This window comes from Nelumbo lutea, chromosome 3 (assembly GCF_056320005.1).
Source record: "Nelumbo lutea isolate HS-2025 chromosome 3, American lotus-T2T, whole genome shotgun sequence".
In the NCBI taxonomy this organism is placed as follows: Eukaryota; Viridiplantae; Streptophyta; class Magnoliopsida; order Proteales; family Nelumbonaceae; genus Nelumbo; species Nelumbo lutea.
Window position 1 is genome coordinate 58,048,039 of NC_142686.1, and position 25,035 is coordinate 58,073,073.

Genomic DNA, 25,035 nt, shown 5'->3' on the forward strand with positions numbered 1-25,035 from the left:
ATTCAGCATTTTTATTAAATAATAATAAAAATAAAATATTAAAACACAAAAATGCATAAAAAATACAAAAAAATGTAGAAAAATATTTAGGCACATCTCCAATATTGCATATTCATCATGTTAATTAAAGCTAAGTATGTAAAATAAGAGTAATTTTTATAATCATAGAAATATAAAAAATTAGAGAAATGTTTAGAAATATATTATTTACCATCATCATCATCATCATCAAAAGTTATAACATGCAAAGCATGTACACACTTACTAGTAATGGAAAGTGCCTATAGAAATATGCTAAAAAATGTTAATGATGGAAGGGGTGGGACCTATGTCTTAGAATTCTCTCTCTCTCTCTCTCATTATTTTTAGGTGATTTAACTATTTATGAAATTTTTATTAACTATTTTTAAAACTGTTATTTTTTTATGGGGTTGGTTGTGCTTATTTAGCCTTTAAATTTATGGGCCTGATGTAGACCTAGGCCAAATCTGGATTGAAATGATCACCCCTAAGAAAATTGCTTTTAGTTTATTAGATTAATAAGGAGAGGAGAGATAAAAATGAAAAAGAAAAAGAAAAAAATAAAAAAAAGAGTAAATAAATTTTAAGCAATTTATTGGAGTATTGAGAGGAGAAAGAAATAGTGGAGTGAGTTATTAGGAGGGAGAGCGAGTGGAATAATTGATGAGGAGAGATAATCAAATGAGTTAATGAAAAAGAGAAGAGAGAAATAATAGTGAATGGACCTATTCATGGGCTAGGTAGCCTGATGGGCCAGCTTGACCTGACCCATTCTATGTCAGGTTTGGATATGACTTTAGGTCCGCAGGTTTGGGCTCGAGCCTAAAACAACAGGTTTGACCTTTTTTCGGGCCAAGCTCAGGCTTTATTAAAAATGCTTGGCTTGAGCCTAAGCCTGACTTGATAATATATATTATATAATAAAAATATATTTTATTTAATAAAAATATATATACAATATTTTTTCTTTGTTCCTCTTATCTTTTTTTCAATTAATAGTGAGATTTTTTTATTATTCTTGGGTTTTGAGAGCTTTTAATATAAATAAAACACTTTTTTATTGAACAAAAAAAGAAAAAAATATGTTTTTAAATTTCTAGTCAGGCTTAGGCTTTGGGCTTTATATGAAGGTCAGGCTTGAGCTCAAGACATAGGTCCGATGATCAGGTTAGGCTCGGGCTTGAATATATTTTGCTGATACAGTTGTCAGCCCGAACCTGAGCCAACCCATGAATAAGTCTAATGGTGAGTTAACGAGGGATGAAAGTCTTAAAGACTTAAAATCGATTAATTAATTGAGTAATTTTGTCCAATTTCAAAAATAAAAATTAAAAAACCAAAAAATAGATAAATAGTAGGGGAGGAAGTAAAACCATGGTGACATATATTGTTTTATTATATATGATTAGAACTTTAATCAAAGGAAGGACATGATAAGCTTTGACCAATCAAAGGCCATCATAGAGTCAAACCCATATGTGTATGTGAAAAATTTAAATAAAAAGATAATTCGGATATGGAAGGTTATAGAACATAAGATAAATACAAAAAAACATTTTTCCACTTTGACATCATAGTCAAACCCATATGTGTGTATGTGCAAAAAATTAATTTAAAAGATAATTTGGATATGGAAGGTTATAGAACATGAGATAAATACAAAAGAACATTTTACCACATTGACATCATAGTCAAACTCATATGTGTGTATGTGCAAAAAATTAAATAAAAAGATAATTTGGATATAGAAGGTTATAGGACATAAGATAAATACAAAATAACATTGGATTCAAATTAAAAAATATATGTATAAAATGAAAGCATATAAATTTGCTATGAAACAAAGAAATTATTTTTGAAAATTCTATTAATACATAAACATATAAATCATTGGGAGAATGATCAATGATTTTTATTGATCATTAGGTGTTTCCGTACTTCTCTCTAAATTATTTTACTTTTTAAAGAAAAAAAAAACTATGTATAAGCAAGGTTACAGGCTTGCGCCTCGTCTCTCGTACGCGTTGTACACGCCTTTATTTGTAGAGGATCCCGATGCAAATAATGTGCCCGAGTCCCTCTTTCTCTCATTGGTCATAAAACCCGAAAACGTGGAGACGAAAATTCATTGGAAAACACTCACGAAAATACCTGAAAATAAGAAAAGGTGGACGTAGGCAGAACGAAAGCCGCAAAAGCTGTAGAGAAAGACAGCGGCAGCAATGCCAGAGACTTCTCATCTAACGCGAGTCGGCGGTTGTGCTCTCAGCTCCCCTCGCAGTATTTCTCCTTCTCTCGCGAGGTCATCTCTTTCTTCTCTTTCCTTCCGAAGTTCTACTAGCAGAGGCAACAGAAGCAGAGGTTTCAGCATTCATGGCGGAAGGAACGGCGGGGCTGCCGTGGTTCGATCCATGGCGGCTTCATTTGGGTCGCGGTTGGAGGAGAGCATTAAGAAGACGGTGTCGGAGAATCCCGTTGTTGTCTACTCCAAAACCTGGTGCTCGTGAGTTCGAATCAGACCTAACTGTTCTACTTTTTCTCTGTGTTTTTTTCCGGTTTATTCAATATTTGATTGATTTTATTGCAATTTTAGTGAATACTTGATATCCTTGATTTCCTCTTTCCTTCTCTTTGGGATAACTTTGATTTTAATTCCGTCGTTTGTTTTTGGAAGGTATTCTTCGGAGGTAAAGGCATTATTCAAGCGACTTGGCGTGGAGCCGCTTGTGATTGAATTGGACGAAATGGGTACTTGTTTTCTTCATTCTTCTTAGTAATTTTACTGTAGTTTCAATTCGGTTGCCTTCCGTAACTAGGGGAGATTCTGGGCTAATAATTTTAATATTTTGTATTTTCTTTCACATCAGCGAATTACCATCACCGTTGTTTTCCCCCTTCTTCTTCTTTCTTTCCTCATCGGAATACCTTTGACTGTTATTGTTCGAAAGTCGAAACAAGGGTTCAATTCAGATAAAACAACTTTGATGTTAAAAATTCAGAAATTTAATTCCAGAAACAACCTTGAAAAATTGCGAAGGTTGGAGGTATGACTAACGCTTTCTAAAGATTTTCAAAATTTATAAATCTTTCTTCTAGATTTTAACCAAGTTTGGATCTTCTACTTTGTACGACTTTTCTATTAGTTGTATTTCTTTACATTTAGAGATTATATGATAATGTTTCTGGATTCCCAAAATGATTCAGTCAAAGTGAAGAAACATCTAGCATTTATTATTATTATTATTTTTTAATTTCATAGTATATATTCTTAAGGAGTTCCAAATGCCTCAGACTAGCTTCGATTTGATCCAGTTATCTCACAGCTTTTGAGATTCCAAAGAAATTATCTGTTTTAGAAACACAAATCATGAAGAGGTTAGTATGTCTGAATAAGACCGGTGAGCCTGTTATCCAAGCTGATTAAATAATAAAAGGATACTAGGCTAGGGCTAATGTTATAGAAGATAGAACAGCAATAAGTAACACATAGTTCTTCTACTTTGTAGAAGATATAAGAGAGAAGGATTGAATAGAGGAAGAGAAGGGAAAAATAGCTCTTATTGAAGTGTCCAACACCCCAGTCCTTTATTTTGAAATGTCATGGCATTGGCACAAACTTTAGACCATGAATTGCACCAACAGTATCACAAATATCTGTGATATTTAAACCATCAAATGTATTATTGTGTCCATTAAGGACTACATGGTTTGGTATTCTTATCTCTAAAAAAAATGCTACATTTGAATTTGTGCTCTTAGTGATGTGGGAAATGGTACTTCAATCTGATGATCACTACTCTATCTCAGAAAATTGGGTGGGGATTCTTACTTTATATTGTGCCTGATCTTGCTTTAAATATGATTGCACGCCAAAATTATAGAACTATACAAGTACTTAGAAATGACACTTATCTTAAAAAGCTAAGATGCTAAATATGAAAGCATGGTATCAGCATGTTAAATGGACTACCTCTATCTTCTAGATCTCAAGAAACACAATTGTGTCCAGGGGCAGTGCCAATGAGAGCCATGGCTCCCAAAGTTTTGTCTACACCCTTTATGGTGATAGGTGAGGGTCATTATCCTAATAGAGTGTTTCCTCCACCTATTTTTAAAGGTTTATATAATGCCCCCACCGCCATCCCCATCCCCCAAAATAAAAGAACCCCCTGGCTATTCCCCTGGTTGTATCACTATCTTCTGTGTTCATGTCCTCTGCATTTGGACATCCTAGCAGGAAAATATGTTTTCCTTTTCTCCCAAAGAAAGTTCCATCCAATTGATACTGAATGTACTGGGGCTTTGAAAAGAAGATGAACTGTTGATCAAGATTAATCAATCATAACCATTCAAGAATGAAAAGCATTCCTACTGAGAACCAAGAGAATTTGTATTTGGGTTGTTGCATCCTGGAGAAGCCTGCTTGCCTACAGGGGTCTCCCTAACCTTTGGTTGGTCCTTTTTTATGGTTTCCTTGGTTCCACAACAGACCTCCCATCTTGTTTTCTTTTTGGTTTGATTACCATCACCTGGTATATGTTACCATGGTTCACAATTTTGACATTGGTGGACATTATGCCATAGAGAGATGGGGGAATTTCAAGGATATTTCTCTAATTTCGCTAAGATATTTGGAAAATCCAAAGAAATCAGGAAAAGTTAAACACATGGAATTTGTTAGTAGGAGTATATTTGAACATTTAGGATAAAACCATAGCAAAAACTATTTATTATCAACTAATTGAAGATTAAGAAATTTGGATAGGTATGTCTTTCCATCTCTCCTTCAGTCTTTTAGCCATCTTCTATTCTATATGTTTGTCATTCACTTGTCATTTTGACTTTTGTATTCCTGTAACCATATGTTTTGGTTAGATTGAGAATCCTCTTTGTATTTGTGTTTTCTTTCTTTTTCTTCCTTTCTTCATTTTGAATTATAGTGACTTAGAAAGTCAATCATTTTCAGAATAGCAAGCCAATCATTCAATCATAGAATCCCTATTTTTCTTCCATGATTTTTTTAATTATTTTAATGGAATATCAGAAAGTTTAGATGATTTTCCAGAACTTTAAATCATAGATGTATAATTTATCAATGAAATTTGAAATACTGCTAATTTATTTGCAATATGTCAGAGATATAAGAGGAAAAAGATTCTTGTAACATTTCATACTGACCCTAGTGAAATAGGTAGGTTTCAAGGAAATTTTGCCAAATCTTGCTTACATTACAAACCATGGTTGTGATGGGAATTTGTCTAGATAAGAAGATGGTATGTTTCTGAGAGGTGAAAAAACCTCTCTAATGCACCTGTTTTTTTTTTTTTTTTAATTTATAAAATGGAGTTTCCTTGTGAGTTTGGTGTATATATTCATTGATTAATATTGTCAAACAACAGGAAAGAAGAATAATAAAACAAGAAGAAATAGAAAAAAAGGAGAGGAAGAGAGGGAAAACATCCACTATGAGAACAATAGATACATGACTGACCTCTCACTGACAACAAAATATCCTCACTCACTCAACCCTAATCCCACATAACCACTGGCTTAAATAAGCACAAGACCAAATTATATCAGAATTACACATAAGCCCCTCTTTCTGCCACAAATACATACGTGTTCCCATAATTTATCAATATTACAAATATATCCCTGTAACCTCCAACATTCTCCCTGAAAGAAAACCCAAATATAACCAACTACAATTTATCTCTCAACACACCCCCTCACACTCAAGGTGGGAAAACCAGCTTGAGTTTGCAAGTAAGGATGTTGAAGCAATCTCCATGAAAATAAGTGTACTATTGAAGCAACAACCATGAACCTTGAGATGTTGAAGGGGCTTCTTAGAGACCAAAGTTCAATGCTAGAAAGCTGAATGAACTTGTATCGGAAACCTATAGTAGAGCCAAGTGATGATCTAATAATCACCAACCTGAAGCAACATTTCACCAATACACCACAAATTATCATGTCACTACACTTCTCTCAAACACCAAGGGAGCTTCACACATTTGCCAACAATCCACCAATACACCACAAACTACCACATCACTACACTGTTTTCGAATACCAAGGGAATTTCACACGCTCACCAACAAAGTTATCATCACACCACAAACCATCAATAATCACTACACATTGAGTATTAACCACAATACCAATCATGACATCACAAAGCTGTCCTTCTTTGAATTGTCAAGAAGAGGGACCTTAGAAACACACCACCAACTCACAAACAACTACAACTTGAGGCATCAAAGCCTCTTTTCCAACTCACAAATCTCTGCAACCAGAGGCATTAAAGCCTCTTTTCCAACTCACAAAAGACAATTACCAACAGTAGTTGTCTGTTAATAGCAGTTGACTGTTAACTGTAACAGTCAAATGTTAACAACAACAATCAACTGTTTTAATGAGCAGTCGGCTGTCTTAACATGCTCTTGCCATCTAATATTGTGTTAAACAGCAGGAAGGAAGAATAGTAAGCCATGAAGGAAATAGAAAGGAGAGGAAGCACCAAGATTTAACGTGGTTTGGCTTGGTATCCACAAAAAGAGAGGGAAAACATCCACTATGAGAACAAGAGATACATGACTAACCCCTCACTGACAACAAAATATCCACTCTCACTCAATCCTAATCCCACACAACCACTGCTTAAATAAGCAAAAGATCAAGTCCCCAAAATTTATCAATGTTGCAAATATATCCCTGTAACCTCCAACACTCTCCCTGAAAGAAAACCGAAATTCGACCAAATACAATACATCTGTCGACAAGTATAATTAATATAAATTTCTACTTGTAAAAGGGGGTTCATTTCTTATGGGTCTGATGTGCTTGAAACAAATTTAATCTCTTCATTTTGGTTAAGGTTACTGTCCAATAATGAATGAACAATGATTTAATTTTGTACAAAGTAATTCTACTAAAATAATTTGGATCATGCATATGATCAAGGACCTCTGTTCTCTTTCAGGTCCCCAAGGACCACAGTTGCAGAAGATGCTGGAAAGGCTCACTGGACAATATACTGTTCCAAATGTTTTTATTGGTAAGTAGAACTTTTGGGGTGCTTGGTATTTATAATTACATATGGTTTGTTCTCACAACAAAATACTAACAAAACATTTATTCTCATTGTGCATCATAAAATATCTTCTCTTTGAAGATGTAGGTTACTGGTCATTGGTATATGCTATGTGTAATTTGTTTACTAAAATCCTTGTTTCCAAAATTTTATTAGTTTTTCTAATAAAGGATCTGTTCCTTTCTGGCAAACATGCTCAAAGTACTTTCAATTTAAATCGTCCTGTATAATCTATTATTCTAAACACTTCTTATCCCATTGTTTGGTCATTTCCCTCCACTTATTCTTGTTTCAGTCTAGTCCCACATCTATTAGTATTAGATCAGTTGGTCCCACATCACATGTTTATCAAGGTGGCAAGGTAAGATTTGATATTGTTACTACCTTGTTTCCTAAGCATTTATGTAGGCACTTGGGTGCCATATAGGCAATAGATTTTGACAAGTAATACCTTTAATATAACAAATCAGAAAAATAATACCTATAATATATGAGGAATGCTAGTAAACAAGTTTATGTATTCTTGGATTTCTTCACCTATAAACAAGGTGGAAACATGGAAAGGCATGCTCAATTTTGTCTTGTGTTAAGTTATATGCCCCACCATTTTTGTTGGGTGATGTTTCCAAGAGTTTCATAAATCCATTAGTAGAGTTCTACATGATCTGTTGGAAATGGTCCTTGTTGACGTGTGCCTTATTTTCAATTTTTATTATTTTATTATAAAAGGCACTGAACAGGATGGAATGGCAAAATAGGATTCATGTAGCCAATCCCATATAGTTGGGACATGGCTTAGATTATTATTATAATTATTAAATAATAATAATAATAATAATTATTATTATTATTATTAAATACTAAAATAAATTTTGCATATCGAGAAACATACATCATTAATTTTATAAATCCATATCATTTTCAATAATAAATTTCAATATTCCATACACAATGACAATGTAATCAATTTCATTCAGCAGAGCAGTAAGACATTTAAAATCATGAAATTTCATGGCAAGAACCCAAACAAATAAGCAAGGAAATAAACTTACAGTATAGTGATCCAAGCAAATAATATAAAATTTTATCTTTATTCTTCAAAAAAAAAAATCCAAGCAAACAAGATAAATTACTATCTCCTTCCCTTTTGTATACAGCATATGGAGGTTTTTCTTCTCTTTGTTTAGCTGTAGGTTGACCCCCCCTGGGAGAGGTTGGCAGCCTTTTTAGAACTTTTCTCCACTGAAGAGAGGCAAAATTCTATAGGGATGTACTAGGGTTGAAGTTCTTTGAGCATTTGGGAAGAAAGGAATGCTAAAATCTTTAAAGAGAAGTCTTGGAGTTTTCAGGAATAATCATGGCGAGATTATGACCATTTTTTAGGACCTATTGCCCAAGGGGACTTAACAAGATTGAAAGTACTAGCAATTCTCCAAGGATTAAGATGGTTATTTATGGGGATCTATTGACCTATTGGCTGTGGAGATTCAACTAGAGTTGAGCTGCATGCAGTGCTTCAAGGGCTTAGGTTGGGGAAATCCCTAAACTATAGAAAGATAGTTGAAGGGGATTCAAGTGTAGTAGTCAGTTGGTTTACAAATAAAAGTTTGGAACATGGTAATTAAGACAAATCCTGAGGGAAATGAGAAGTCTAGATAGGGAATTGAATACATCCTTGGATCCAGAGATTGGAAAATTATATGGCAGATATATTAGATAGGACCAGAAATTAGTTGTATTGGAAGGTTGCCTATACTTGCTCTTTGTAATTATATTCATAACTTTTTCACATATTAATAAAGCTATGCAGTTAAAAGTAAAAAAAATAAAAGAAAAGATTAGGAAGTCAACTCAACTACAGAGACATAGTAGCCAGATGGGGGGGGGGGCTCTAGATTAGTTATTGGCTGCCCAAAGATAATAGTCTTGGAACTTGGTAGATGGTAGAGTGAGATGTTTGGCTAGGGGCTGTTTTTATATCTTGGTGGAAACATTATAATTAATCTGTTGGGGGGGCTGTTTTTGTATCTTGTAAGGTGGTCAGCCGAGGCTAGCTATCCTCAATTGGGATATCCGATAAGGATGTAATCTCTCTTAAATGACAATTCAATAAAATATATTTCTGTTTTTCATAAAAAGCATTATAACTTTTCTGATCTAGGCTTGATGTTTATTGTAACCCATTTTACCTTAAATCTCATATTGCTAGTTAACCACTTTACTTTTTTGATGAGATCTTTGTAGCCCCAAATGGTAGTATCCGGGTTTAGAAGCCACCTTGTTACCACCTGAGAGTCCCATTCAACTAGGAGATGCTCCAACCCAAGCTGGTTAGCGATCTGAATTCCTTGTACTGCAGCAACGGTTTCTGCCCTTGTGGAGTCCCCCACTCTCACCGGTCCTGAGAATAAGGAAATTATATTGCTGTCCCTTTCCTCCGGACACCCCCTATACCTAAAGGCCCAGGGTTACCTTGGCTGCTTCCATCAAAATTCAACTTGATGACACCTTCTAAAGGCAGAACCCATTCTGACAAACTTCTATTCTTCGTTGTTGAAGTGTTAGCTATTACTAACCAATTCCTCTACAAGTCATCAAAGGAGAAATCATCAAATATATCCAAGGTTTTCAGCCAATGGATTGCTCTTGTTAGGATGCAGTCCTTCACTTCATCTAATCTTCTTTCCTTCTCTAAGAAGACTCTTGCATTCCTTTCCTCCCAAAGAGTCCATAAGATGGCTGCCCTGACACATTTCCACATGACCTTGCCTCTTCTAGAGTGCCAAACAAAAAAAGATGGGTTAAATAACGAGCTTAAATCAGAAGGCAAAGACCACCTACCTCCAAATAAACAAAGGCTCCAACTCCATAAATTTGTAGCAAAGGAACAGGAGATCAGCAAATGGAAACAATCCTCATTCTGGGCCTTACATAAGGAACACCAATTTGGGGAGAGACAAAGAGAGGGTATCTTTTTCTGTAAGTTTTCCAAAGTATTGATTTTCCCATAGTAGACTTCCCAGCTGAATACAACAATTTTTGGGGGAATAGGTCACGCCCAGACTTCTTTGAAAGGGAACCCTTGGGAATTGGGGTTAGAACTGAGGGATTTTAGAAAGGAAGAACAAGGAAATGTACCTTTTGGAAGAGGAGGCCAAACTCTTTGATTAGAAGAAGTGGGGTCCAAACAAACGAATTCTAATAATTGAATTAGCTCAATAACACAACTCGACTCATCATCCCTTAACCCTCTACGAAAGTCGAAGTCCCAATTTAAAGACAAGGGAGTTAACGGGTTTGAGAGAAAATTTGCAATTGGCACATTTTTGTGAAGGGAAAGGGAATAGAGCGAGGGGAAACGATCTTTGAGGGGTTGAGTACCCACCCAAATATCCTCCTAGAACAAAATAGCATTACCAGAACAAGCATCATACCTGATGAAACTGAGGAACGAGGGAGAATACCATGTATAGCCTTCCAAGGTGTAGTAAGGGTAGCTCAACGAGATATCCTAGAATCCCAACAATTTCCTAAGTAGCCATGAATGCTTGCCACCACCTCATTTTTTTTCCACCACAAAAAATGAATATTTTTCTTTAATAATGTCTATTTTATAATTATAATCTCAAAAAAATAACAATATAAAAGTATTTTATTACACAGTATGCAAAATTGCTTGGCGACTGGGCGAGGCGAGCCTCAAAGGCCCAAGGGCACCTTGTTGCCTAGGCTTCGCCTTGACAACTATGGTTTTTGTTTCCAAAAGAGTTTTTTGACTGTTTAAGTGGGATCAATCTGATCAAGGAGGTATTTCTTTGCCTTTTAGTATTGAGTTGTTTGAGATAGTATGGTGGGCAGTGGTGTTGAACAGAAATTGATCAAAACCAAAATGTGGCCAAAGCTTATTAGTTAAGAAATTAGATAATTAATGCAAGGCAATGAGATAGACCTCTTGCAATATAATTCTCTACCTTAAAAACTCTTTGGTAGGAGATAAATCACTTGGAGACTTTGAAGGAGACAATAGGAAATATTCATGTCACTCAGAGGTGGTAGGAAGTATTCATGGTCACTCATAGAATGGATGGGATGTTGGAGTATCTCAATGGGCAACATTGCCAATACAAGGCAATCCATAGCATTCTCCCTCGATATCGTAACGTTTAGGTATGATGTGTGTGATGGTAATTCAGTCCCTTTTTTAGAGGATACTTATGTTGGAGAGACTCCATTGAAGGACCTCTTTCCGTGCTTGTTCACTGTCTCTTGATATAAAAAAGAGCCTGTGTCTTGATATCGTAACGTTTTGGTATGATGTGTGTGATGGTAATTCGGTCCCTTTTTTAGAGGATACTTATGTTGGAGAGGCTCCATTAAAGGACCTCTTTCTGTGCTTGTTCACTATCTCTTGATATAAAAAAGAGCCTGTGTCAAAATTCTTTTCCCCTTTGGAAACTCCCATGGCACCAATTTGGGGTTTTGGGTTCCATGAGGGTTAAGGAATGAGGAGATTGAAAGTCTAACCCAATTATGGAGTCTTCTTGATAAAGTTTGTTTGGACCCCCTTGTACCAGACAAAAGGATTTGGACTTCTCGTCCCTCCGGTATTTTCTCATGTGCTTCCTTTTTAAATCCCTTTGCTATTCTTCTTTTCAATAGGGTTTTCTCTTTAAGGAGGCTTGGTATAGGCCTATTCCCCCTAAGGTTTTTGCATTCTATTGGGAAGTGTACTATGGGAAAGTAAACACCTTGGACAATCTACAAAAGAGAAAAACCAATTTAGACAAGAGTTGCATAGCAGGGATTAATATGGAGGAGAATACCTTAAGTGTGGTAGTGGGTTGCTTAGAGTGTCCTATCGCCGCATGGCCTTTGACCTTCTTGGGTCTTCCTTTAGGTTCCAACCCTAAGGAGAGTAGATTCTAGAACCTAGTTATAGAAAGGTGTGAAAGGAGATTGGTTGCTTGGAAGAGAAACTATATTTCTTTAGGAGGGAGGATTACCCCGATAAGATCAGCTTTGGCTAACCTCCCAATCTACTCCTCTGTATTTAGAGTTACACCAAGGGGAGAAAAGAAATTAGAAAAAATCGCGAGGGGTTTCCTTTGGGAACCGGGTGAGTCTAGAAGTGACCACCTAATCAAATGGGAGATCATGTGTAGAAGTAAAAAAGAAGGTGGTTTAGGTATTGGGAATGTGAAAAAGAAGAATATGGCTCTCTTAGGGAATTTGTTATGAAGATGGCCATTAGAGAGGAAGAACTTATGGCATGAGGTGGTGGGAAATATTCATGGTAGGTTGGAGAATGGCTGGGATGCTGGTGTATCATATCAGACTACATTGGCATCACCTTGGAAAGCAATCCATAGATTTCATCATCAGTTCCTCAGGTTTATTAGTTATGGTGTTTGTTGAAGGAATCTAATTTGGTATTGGAAGACACTTGGGTTGGTGCCAGCCTTTAAGGGACTTATTTCTTTTTCTGTATTTCCTTTCCTTGTACAAAAATGAGGTGATTTTGAAGTTTTTAATCCCTCCTTTCTTGCCTTTGGATCATAATTAGGATTTTGGGTTTCAAAGCAGATTAAGGGATGAGGAAGTTACTTGCTTCTCATAGCTCTTACTTTCTTCTTGATAAAGTTTGTCTAGGTCCTTCTAAACTGGATATGAGAGTTTGGTGCCCAAGTTCTAAAGGTTTCTTTTCCTTTGTCTCTTTTTTTATGCTCTTTGCTAGCCCCTATTCCTCTTTTTTTCCTATTATGGAAGTTTGGTGTCAGTTAATTCCCCCTAAAATTAGGGCTTTTTGTTGGGAAGTGGTTTATGGGAAAATTAGCACTCTAGACTACAAGCAAAAGGAGAGGCTTTTCTTGTGTATTTCCCCGAATTTGTGTACTCTTTGCAAACCCGATGGTGAATCTTGCTACCGTTTACTAATTTCCTTTTCATTTGTTGTAGACATTTGGAATTGGTTTTTCTCTTTGTTTGGGTGTAGGTGGAACATGCCAATGGAGATTAAGATGTTGTGACACTTCTACTTTTGCTTGGCCAAAGAGAAGGAGAAGAATAATGCGGAGGTACACCAGAGCAACAATGATTTGGACCTCATGGGAAGAAAGAAATGCTAGAATCTTCTAAGAGGAGAGAAGCAAACAACAGATTTTGAACTGTGTAATGACCAGGGTTATACATTGGCTACTAATCCTGGATATATTTAGATCGCTCTCCTTTGATGATTTTTGGAGGGATTGGTTTTCAATGGCATCTAGTTCAGTGCAAAAGATTAAAACAAGGTCGATGTGGACACCTCCTCTTGAAGGTTTTCTAAAATTAAACTTTGATGGAAGCAGTTAAGGCAACCTAGGTCCTTCAAGATTTGGAGGAGTCATAAGAAATAAGGAAGGGATCACAATAGCACTTTTTTCAAGACCTGTGGGGATTGGAGACTCTTTAAAGGCTAAACTGTTTGTAGATTTACAAGGTGTTCAAATTACAAAAGAGATGAACTTGGAGAACCTGGTGATTGAAGGGGACTCCAAGGTGGTGGTAGGCTGGATAAAAGAATCCAGAATTAGTGATTTGGTGTTATAGAGATGAAATGAAGAAGTTACAGTGGTTAACACAACATGTGAATCTAAGTATACAATGGGTAGGGAGGGAAGCTAATGAATTGGTTGGTTCATTAGCTAAGTAACTTTCCTTCTTAGTCATTGTGTTTTGTAGGATCTAGAGACTAGAAAGATGTTGTGAGGTGAATGGAGCCTACCTTCTTGATGCGCTTCCAAGTTACCAGAGTCATCATGTCAATACCAAGAGTAATGGGTCAGAGTCAATTTGTTAGATTATGTTTTGGCATAAACAACTAGAGCATTTATCCTTTGGTTATTTCCGTTTTTTTTTTTTGTTTCCAAAGTTGTTTGAGTCTATTAAGTTATCTAGTATAGAGTGTGAAAGTTGTCAACTTAGAAAACATTGTAGACATTCTTTTCAATCTAGTAACAGAAGAAGTTCATCACTTTTGATATTATTCATACATATGTTTGGGGAGCATAATACATTTTATCCACGGGTGGCTATTGTTACTTCCTGTTGTTTGTGGATGACTACTCATGATACTCTTGGATATATTTGCTGAGGTCTTGTGATGAGGTACCCCCTTTGATATGATAGTTTCATCAAATAGTTCTCGTACAGTTTGGGGTGAGGACTAAGGCTTTCAAATTAGACAATGTTAGGGAATATTTTGAAATGAACCTAGAATCTTATTTATTGGAGCATGGGATAATTCATCAGAACAATTGTGCATAATCACTATAGTAGAATGGAGTAGAAAAAAGGGAAAAACAAACATATTGTGGAGGTGGAAGAAGTCTTATGGTGTGTGCTTTAGTTCCTATTTGCTTTTGGGGTGATGTTGTCCTTATAGATGTCTATTTGATTAAACGTGTACCTTCTCATATCATTTTGTTTAAGGTATTATATAATCATTTTTTTTTTCTCTTAAGAGGGAGATGTTTCACGTACCTTTGAGAGTCTTTGGGTGTATTTGCTTTGTTTATATTCTTAGTCTTCACCATAGTAAGTTGGATCCTAAGGCCAAGAAATTTGTCTTTCATGGGTATGCTCAAAACCAAAACAGATATTATTGCTACAATCCTATGTTAGGGAGTCAGTTTATCACTATGGATGTCAACTTTTTTGAGTTTGTATCTTTCTTTTTTAGTGGTTCTCTTTAGGGGGTGTTTTGGGGAGGAAAGTGAGCATTCTATTCCTCTTCTTGTCCTTAGTCTTGCTCCTTTACCTACAATAGTTGCTCTTGCTCCACTGTGGCCTGCTTCATAGTTCTTCACACACTAGCATAGGAGGGTTGATTCTACACATGCTCCAACAGGGGAATCCCCACCACTTCCCATCGGCTCATTTGAGATTCTAGGTTCAGCTGATGCAGATCCAGGTATTTCTCTTGTTCCTACTCATATTTTTGTTCCTATTTATGATATTCCTATGCCTAACACCTATGATGCAGATGAGCTTGATCTTCCCATTGCTCTCTACAAGGGGAAGAGAAAGTGCACAACTCATTGTATCTCACACCATCTTTCTTATAGTAATTATCTCCCTCCTACAATGCCTTCCTTTCCCTTAATTTTGTGTCTAAACCTAAGAAAGAATGAGGCTCTCTAAACCTAAGTGGAGGACAACCGTGTAGGAGGAAATGGAAGCTTTGATAAAAAATCAGACATGGGAGATTGTTGATCTACCTATTATTAAGGAGATAGATGTAGGTGGGTTTTACTATAATGTATAGGGTTGATGGTAGTATAGAGAGGTATAAGGCAAGGTTGGTTGTAGAAGGGTATATATTATTTATAAAAAAAGGGTATACATAGACCTATGGGATAGATTTGTAATTTCAGGAGCTATACTCGAAGTAGCAAAGAAGAGAAGAGAACCACTGAATTGAAGAGAATGTCGAACTGTACTAGCCAGTCGACCAGCCTTTTATTTATAGATGAATATAGTACAAGGTACAAGAAATTATTGGGATGCCCCTGATTAGTGATGGGACACCCAGATGACTTAAATCATTAAACAAGATTAGGCTCATTAACACGGGCCCAATTACAAGATAAGTTTAACATAAGAATGGGCTAATAAGGACTCTTATCAGCCGAACATCACTCTAACATTCTAACACTCCCCCTCAAGCTAAGCATGGATATCAATCATGTTTAGCTTGCCAAGTATGTCCCTGAACTTTGTTGATGCCAGCCCTTTTGTTAATACATCTGCAATCTGCATCTCTGATGGAGTGTAAGGCACACAGAGTTCTCCTGAAATAATTATCTCTGACAAAGTGTCGATCAATTTCAATATGTTTTATCCTGTCATGTTGCACGGGATTGTTGGCAATGTTGATAGCAGCTTTATTATCACAATACAACTTGAGAGGACCCTCAGTCTTCATACCAAGCTCATTAAGGAGAGTTCTGAGCCATAAGTGTACAATAACCTGAGGTTGATTTTCTGTCTCCAACAGACCCAGCCCAATCAACATCAGTGTAGGCTTCAATTTCAAGTCTGCTGTTTTTCTTGAATAGAATTCCTTTCCCTGGGCAAGTCTTTAAGTATCTGAGAATTCTTTCCACTACTCTCATATGAGGGGTCTTTGGTGAGTGCATGAATTGACTGATAACATGCACTGCATAGGCAATGTCTGGCCGAGTAAGGGACAAGTATATCAATTTTCCTACCAATTTTTTGTGCCTTTCCTTATCACAGTATTCCTCACCCATTGATTCTTGTAATCCATGGCTTGGTTCTATTGGAGTGTCTGTTGGCCTGCACCCCATCATGCCCGTTTCCTCTAGGAGATCTAGCACATACTTTCTTTGACATATATAGATTCCTTCTCTTGATCTAGCAACTTCAATCCCAAGAAAGTATCTCAGATTTCCTAGGTCTTTAATCTCAAATTCTGAAGCTAAGAACTCCTTCAGCCTCTTCATCTCATACACATCATTTCTAGTAATCACCATATCATCCACATACACAATGAGTGTTATAAGTTTGTCATCCTGTCTCCTTGTAAACAATGTATGATCTGCACTACTCTGAGTGTACCCTACTTTCTTCATGGCCAAACAAAGTCTCTCAAACCATGCCCGGGGAGATTACTTCAAACCATATAATGCTTTCCTTAGTTTACATACCTTCTTTCCAACATCATATCTAGGTGGGGGTTCCATGAATACCTCTTCATGAAGATCACCATTTAGGAAGGCATTCTTCACATCCAACTGATGAAGTTCCCAAGAGAATTTTGCTGCTAGTGATAGTAGAACCCTGATTGTGTTGAGCTTTGCTACTGGGGCAAAGGTTTCCTTGTAGTCAATTCCTTCCTTTTGCGTAAATCCCTTTGCCACAAGTCTGGCTTTGTACCTCTCAATTGATCCATCTTCCCTGTGCTTTACTGTGAATATCCCTTGCACCCAACAGTGCCTTTCCCTTCTGGCAGGTCCACCAATTCCCACGTTCTTGCTTTCATCTCCTCATTCATGGCTTCTTTCCACCTTGGATCAGATGCCACCTTTGAATACCTGGAAGGGACACATACAAAGGAAAGAACAGACACAAAGGAATGATAGGCAAGGGATAAGTGTGAGTAAGAAACATAATCAGCTATGGGATGCCGAGTGGTACAAGAACGAATAGGCTTATCGAGAGCAATAGGAATATCCAAATCTGAATTGAGTGAGTTAGAATTACCTTGGATTGCAGAGACGGATTGATTTGAGTTCAACTGGTTGCAATCATGAGGTTGAGGGCCCTTCTTCCTTCTACTGTATGTAAGTATCTCTTTATCTTGTTTACTGGAACCTTCAGAAGCATCAACCGAATCTGGAGAAGTAACTGGCACAGTTGGAGTCTCACTAGGTTGACTTGGAATGTTACAACTAGTAGTAGTGGAAGGTGATGAAATGGGAACAAAGAAGAAGGGAGAATGAGAATCCTCTTCCAACCCACTACTCTCCCCCTGAAGAGGACTCTAAGAAGATTGGAAATAGGGTTGAGACTCAAAAAAAACTGCATCTTTAGTGACATTTTTTCTTGGAGACAGGATCATAACACTTATACCCCTTTTGCGTAGGAGAGTACCCCAAAAATATTCCCTTTGTAGCCTTAGGATCCAACTTGGTTTTCTTTGGATCCTTCACATGTATGAAGCATGTACAACCAAAAACCCGTGGGGGAAGAGGAAATTCTGGAAGAGTGGGACACAAAACAGAGAAAGGGGTCTTCATACCCAGTACCTTAGATGGCATTCGATTTATCAGGTATGATGCAGTGAGAACAGCTTGAGACCAATATTGCTTGGGCACATTGTGCTGGAAAAGAAGGGCTCGAGTTGTCTCCAATAGGTGCCTGTTCTTGCGCTCAGCAACCCCATTTTGCTGAGGGGTGTAAGCACATGATGATTGATGTAACATGCCTGCATCTTCCATGAATGAGTTCAGGGATCTTTCAAAGTATTCAACTGCATTGTCTGAATGGAATTGCTTGATCTTTTTATCAAATTGTGTTTCAACCATCTTGCAAAACATCATAGTTATCCGGGGAACTTCATCACGTCCTTTCAACAGATAAATCCAGGTGCACCAAGAATAATGGTCAATAAAACTGATAAAGTAACGGAAGCCATCAATGGAAACAATGGGTGAAGGACCCCAAACATCAGAATGAACCAAATCAAAAGGGGCTTGAATTTCATTACTAGAAATTGGATACATTGATCTGCATTGTTTTGACATTTGACACACATCACAAATTAAACTCTGACTCGGAATGCCCTTACATAATTTGGGAAACAACATTGCTAAAGAAGAAAAGGACAAATGACCTAGCCTAGCATGCCACAAGTGCAACCTAGCTATTGACTTCACACTTTCCGGACTAGTAGTAGAAGCTTGCAAGGCTGAGCTGACATCTTCATCAAAATAGTAGAGGCCCCCATACTCATGGCCACTCCCAATCGTTCTCCTCATCAATTTGTCCTGGAAGACACAATGAGAAGGAAAGAAAGTTATACTGCAGTTCAAATTTTTTGTAAGCTTTGAAACAGACAACAAATTCGAGGTAAGACTAGGAACATGTAGGACTGTTTTAAGAGAGAGATCCTTGCTTAGCTCAACCACACCCTTTCTGGAGATGGTGGAGAGGGACCCATCAGCTACTCTCATCTTATCCTGGCCAGACAACAAATGATATGTAGAGAATAAGGAGGACATATGTGTCATATGGTCAGTGGCTCCGGAATCAATCATCAAAGAGGTAGAATTAATGGAACTAGTTGCACTAAATGCAGAGGCTGTACCTGATTTGGCAAGAGAGGTGGAAGCTAAAGAATTATTCTTCATACGGGCTAATGCCCGGCTGAACCTCTACCTCACTAGCTGTGAAGCCCGAAGTACTTGGTCTAGAGGAATCGGCAGCCTGCCATTAGGTGGAAGAGGACACTGTCTGAGTACTCTGTGAGTTGTCACTACTGTTGTTGGTGGCAAGATTCCCACTTGCTGTGTGGCCCTTATGTTGCCTTTTGTCCTTTCTCAGAGCAGCTAGCTTCAGATGAGGGTACAAGACCCAACACTTCTCTTTGTGTGTTTCTCACCACCAAAATGGGTACACTTGAGGGACTTCTTGTCTGAAAATCTATTCCCCTTAGTGGAAACTAAGGCTGAATGTTCTTCAGGTAGTTCTGTTGACTATATCTGGGAGTCAATCTACATCTCCTTTCTCCTTACTTCTTCATTCCTCACCAGGTAGTAGACATGGTGACGCTCAGGTAATTCATCTCTCCTTAGAATCTGTGACCTTGTACCTTCATATACAGGGTCAAGACCAGCCAGAAACTTGAAGGCTTTGCCCTCCTCAATCTACTTGTCATGCCTCCCCTTATCATTAGCATTTTCCCAATCCAAAATCAAGTGGTGGTCAAGCTCTTCCCAGAGGCCTTCCAGTGTTGCAAAGTAGGTTGCCACGGACATGTCTCCTTGCCTTAGGGCTGCAATGTCTTGGTTCAGCCTGTAGATTCTAGCATTGTTCTTTTTCTGGCCATATGTCTTAGATACTTTCTCCCAAATTTTAGCGGCTGTAGGGAAGTGATGAACAGTTCTGGCCACCCTAGGAGTCATAGAGGCCAGCAACCAAGACATGACTATGGCATTTTCCTTGCGCCACGCGGTGTATTCAGGACTGCCAATTTCTGGTTGTTTCTTGTCTCCATCCAAATAGCCTGTGAGATCACGAGAGGTAATGAACAACATTGCTGAGATGGACCACTCTCTGAAGTTATACTCATCCAGCAGCACACTTGTAATCTGCAAGCTGTGCAGATTAGGGTTTTCCAGGTTTGAGGACCTTGTGACAGGTCTGTTATCTCTAGAGGAAACTTCACCGGATAGTGAGGACATCCTGACTTCAGTCCAAGTGTTGTTCACAGTGCTGTAGGTGGTTCTGTTTAGGACTGGCCAAAGTGGTCACAGTGTTCACAGTTCGGGTACAGTAGCAAGTAAAGGTCTGTAACTGAACCAGTTCACAGTGCTGGTAAAAGTTTAAGGCTGCAACTGTGTAGTGCAGAAGTTTCCTCTAAAGAAAATCTGTAACTGATACCAAGTAGGGCTGATAACCGACCTGAAGAAAATCTGTAACTGAAGTAGGTTGTAACTGAAGTTACCACTTGTTCTGCGCAAGTCTTGCTGGAGCACGAAGCTGCAACTGTAGAGGAAGCTCTCCCCCTTTTGGCTAGTGCTAGGACTGCTGAAATCAGTCCTCAACTAGGTCTGTCCTATACAAACCTCTCTTAGTAGCCCAATAGCTACTACTTGCTGGAAATAATCTAGTAGGACATCTACTTCTGGGTCTTACTTCCCTTGAGTCCTACAACCAAGAGAAACCCTAGGTTCGAACTTGCTTTACTCTCTTACACTCCTAGGTCTTTACTGCAGCAACCCAGAAAAGGAAGAGAGAAGATGAAAAGACAGCAAGAGAAGAGAGTGCGCCTGCTGAAACCAGGAAGGAGCCAATGCTCTGATACCATGTAATCTGAGGAGCTATACTCGAAGTAGCAAAGAAGAGAAGAGAACCACAGAACTGAAGAGAATGTCGAACTGTACTATCCAGTCAACCAGCCTTTTTATTTATAGATGAATATAGTACAAGGTACAAGAAATTATTGGGATGCCCCTGATTAGTGATGGGACACTCAGATGACTTAAACCATTAAACAGGATTAGGCCCATTAACACAGGCCCAGTTACAAGATAAGTTTAACATAAGAATGCGCTAATAAGGACTCTTATCAGTCGAACATCACTCTAACATTCTAACAAGATTATTTGTAGACCTTTGTCCTTATGCCTAAAATGAGTTCATTTCGGGTTCTCTTGCCATTGGGAGCTACTTATTCATGGCTGCTCTTCTAACATGATGTTTAAAATGCCTTCCTCGATGGTGATTTGTAGGAGGTGTATATGGATCTTCTAGTCAGGTTTTATGATAATGTGGATGGAGGAAAGGTGTGTAGATTAAATAAGTCCTTATGTAGCTTGAAGAAATCACCCAGAATATGGTTTGACAGGTTTATGGGAGCATTGATTCGCTTTAGATACACTAACTCAATGGAATCATATGCTCTTACTGAAGAGGAGAGGATCACTTGTATCAGTATTGATTTTATATGTTGATATTGTAATTATAGGAAACGATTGAGTGAGATTGATGCCCTAAAGAAGTAATTCCAATAGGAATTTGAAATCAAGGATTTGGGTGGACTGTTTCTAGGTATTGAGGTTGCAAGATTCAAATAAGGGATCTTCATCTCCCACAGGAAGTATGTGTTGGATTTGCTATAGGAGACTAGGAAGCTTGGAGTCAAACTAGCTAATGCTCTTATTGATTAGAACCACAGGATTAATGCCTCATATGGTGAGTTAGTGAAGGATGTAAGGAGGTATTAGAGGTTGGTGTGCCGCATGTTGTATTTGTGCACGACACATCTAGATATCTCTTATGCTATTAGTATTGTGAGCTAGTACATGCATGTTCCTTGGGTTCAGCATTGACAGCCATTGATAGGATTTTTGCCTACCTAAAGAAACTTCCCAGTAGAGGAATATTGTTTGTTGATCATGGGCACTTGAAATTAGAGGTCTATACGGATGTAGACTGGGCAAGGTGCTTAGATGACAGGAGATCTGCATCAGGGGTTTGCACCTTTGTAGGAGGCAATATGGTTTCATGGAAGAGTAAAAAAAACTAGTTGTGATTAGGTCAAGTGCAAAAGTAGAATATAGATATATGGCTCATGGTGTCTCAAAACTTCTTTGGATCAGGTCCTTGTTAGGTGAGCTTGGATTGTTATTGAGGAACCTATAATGTTGTATTATGATAATCAAGCCGCAATCAACATCACCCATAATCCAGTTCAGTATGATTGAACAAAGCATATTGAGGTTGATAGACACTTCATAAGAGAGAGGGTAACATTGGGAGAAGTTTGCCTACCATATGTTTCTTTTGACTCATAGTCAGCTGATGTCTTTACCAAGGGAGTAACAATTTACAAACAGCAAGCTGGAATATGACCTACACAAGTTGGAAATGTGTGACATTTGCTCCTAATTTGAGGGGGAGTGTTGAGGAATCACTGTTATTTGTTTATTTTATTTAGTTAGCACTGTTGGGCCCAAGGCCCATTAATTTAGTGTTCTTTAAGTTGTTGACAGTAGCTTCCCTATTAAGGGCATATTGGACATTGTATACTAATTTTCTTAAGTATAAAAGCTAATGGGAGAGGCAGCCATCACTTGATTGGATTCTCTTATCTCTCTTCCTCTCTCAAAAATCTATTTCCTCTTTCTCTTCTTTCTTAACTATTATATTTGCTGTTTTCTACTGATTGGATCCAATTAAAATTCCAAGTCTGATAATATTAGTATGTATGTGCATATGTATATATGCAATTTTCATTCACAAAATTGGTCAAATATCATATTTTCATTTGGGTTCATAAATTAAAGTCTTGTGGAAGTTATTTTTAATTCCTTTGTTAATAATATATAATGTCTAAGTCTTTATCAGAAGAAATTTTTGCCCTTCAGCAAGGATTAAAGATTGTAAGGAATCTGAACTTGAGACGATTAGAATCATCAAACAAACAAACAAAAAAAAAAGACACTTAGAGGTGGAAAGTGACTATTCTGGTCATTGGTGGATGGTTAACAACAGTGATGGGCCATGGATTTTCAGACAAGATTTAAGGGAAATAAGGAGATTAACAGGTGAGGTCAAGGCTACTTTTAAATGGATTGACAGATCAGAAAATGCATTGGCAGATACACTAGCAAAGCAAGGGTGCATAGGGATCTGTCAAGTTTTTGTGCTAATTTATACTCATACTTGTGGGTTAACTTGGATTGGGATCCTTGCACTTCGATTTTTCTTAATTAATTCAAGTTTCTGGTTATCTATCAATATATGTATGTATATGTAACTTTTTATTTTAACTAATTAATGATATGGGGAAATCTATGATGCAGAAAATATATGGTATGGAAAGAGTTTTGACCAATCAAAACCCACCCATGAATTTTGACAAATAACATCTGATTGGCTACCACGTTATGACTCCAATTGACTGGTCAGAAAATTTTCAAATATCATATCTTTTCCGTATCATAGTCGAACCCTAATGATATATACTATCAAAACTGGTTTTTGAATCTTGATGGATATGGTTGGTCTGAATCTGAATAGGATCAATTCAAATTTTGGTAAATATAATCTGAATTCAACCTGTTTACATCTCTAGATCTAATGATACATCATTCATGAAACTTCCCTCTAGAAGCAGTTCTTTTGTGTTTCTGTTTCCTGCTTTATGTCAGGTGACTAGGCTTTGTATTTTGTTCTTCATTTGCTAAAAAATAACCAAGAAATCAATACTTTTTCCATATATTCCTTAATTCTTATTTATCATTTCTATTGAATGAATTGAGTTCATAAGTGGATTATGGAGGTCATTGCTTGGTTTAATGGTATAATCTCAGTCATACAAAGCGTGAAAACATGGGTTTGAGTGTGAGACTGGTCACTTTGTGCAAAAATACCAAAAGTTGGTCTATATCTAGCTTTAGTTCACCCCTTCCAAAGCCCCTGATAGCCAGGAGCAACATTGGATAGTGTCCTTTTTATCAGTAACCATAGTCCATGATGATACTAGTTAGAAGGTTTGAGTGAATTGCTGGAAATAAAATTCATGAGGAGATGCCGGCAAGGTTTTTGATTACAATAAACTTGTGGGGCCATTGCTTGGTTTGATGGTAATTCTCAGGCTGGCTAGTGAGTCCACAGTTCTAGTCCAAGAGTAGCCACTTCATGCTAAAAATTCCTAAGGCTAGGTCTGCATCCTGTCCACCCCTCCCAAGCTCCTGGATAGCTGGGACAAGCAATTGTTTCTAAAGATACAAAGTTTTGCATGAACTATGATGTCTATTCTAATGGTTAAATGATGAGAAACACTTGAACAGAAAGAAAATGTAGCTTCTTATATGCCTTTTGGAGGTTGACTATTGATGCTCAACTAAGCCTTGTCCAAGTTCCCTGCTATGGTGTTACCTTTTTGGAAGTGGATAGCATATGCTATTTTTATCTTAAATTCAGTTCTTACTTTTATCTCTTTGATTTTCCTTTTGAGTAATCTCTCAGGTTTTTGGTTTCATTCTGAACAGGTGGCAAGCACATAGGTGGTTGTACAGGTGCGTCTTTTTCAAATATAATAAAAAGAAAGGAAAATGACAACGTTGTGAGTTTTCTTATAGGTTGCTTAAATAACTTGGATTGGGACTAAAAACAAAGTCTACTTGGGCAAAACAAAAGGGCTAATATCTATCAAAAATAAATAAAATAAAATAAAATAAAAGGGCTAGTAAGAATGTCTAGAACTCAAATGAAAAAGAGATAAACAGTTTCCCGTTCTTTTGGACTTCAATTTCAGAACTACATTTGATTTTTCATGTTTTCTTTATTCTGCACAGATACTGTAAAGTTATACCGGAAAGGTGAACTTGAAGCTTTACTGTCTGAGGCTAATGCCATAAGCACTCAGAGCTAGTCACGTTGGAACAATGTTGCCAGGAATATTGGTTCCCATTGCCACTACGGCCTTTGTAACATGATATGTTGTGTATGCTCCATAAAACCAAGTTTCTTGATTAATATTAATTTGATGCCATGTTGCAGAGCTGATGGTTATATATATTGAATCCATTTGATTAAGCCATTGTGAACTGATCCTTTCATGGATCCATGTCTTTTAATCATGATCTCAGCAGCAACCTGAAAACTTGCTGCTAATTTCTCTA

At 37.4% G+C, this 25,035-nt stretch overlaps 1 protein-coding gene across 3 annotated transcripts; it reads left to right on the forward strand.

The window, feature by feature from the left end:
- The first annotated feature begins 2,010 nt into the window (after nt 1–2,010).
- Nucleotides 2,011–25,035, forward strand: LOC148865153 (monothiol glutaredoxin-S10-like). Of its 3 annotated transcripts, XR_016109811.1 has the most exons (6): nt 2,088–2,524; nt 2,696–2,769; nt 7,007–7,081; nt 7,413–7,478; nt 24,403–24,429; nt 24,709–25,035. XR_016109811.1 is itself a non-coding variant. In XM_088977730.1 (5 exons), the coding sequence occupies exons 1-5, from the start codon at nt 2,244–2,246 to the stop codon at nt 24,783–24,785; spliced, it is 534 nt and encodes a 177-aa protein (XP_088833856.1). In that variant the 5' UTR covers nt 2,011–2,243; the 3' UTR covers nt 24,786–25,035. The 3 variants fall into 3 exon arrangements, 2 of the variants coding, with proteins under 2 accessions (XP_088833856.1, XP_088833857.1); XM_088977730.1 differs by lacking the exon at nt 7,413–7,478 and having other exon boundaries at nt 2,011–2,524; XM_088977731.1 differs by lacking the exon at nt 7,413–7,478 and having other exon boundaries at nt 24,380–24,429.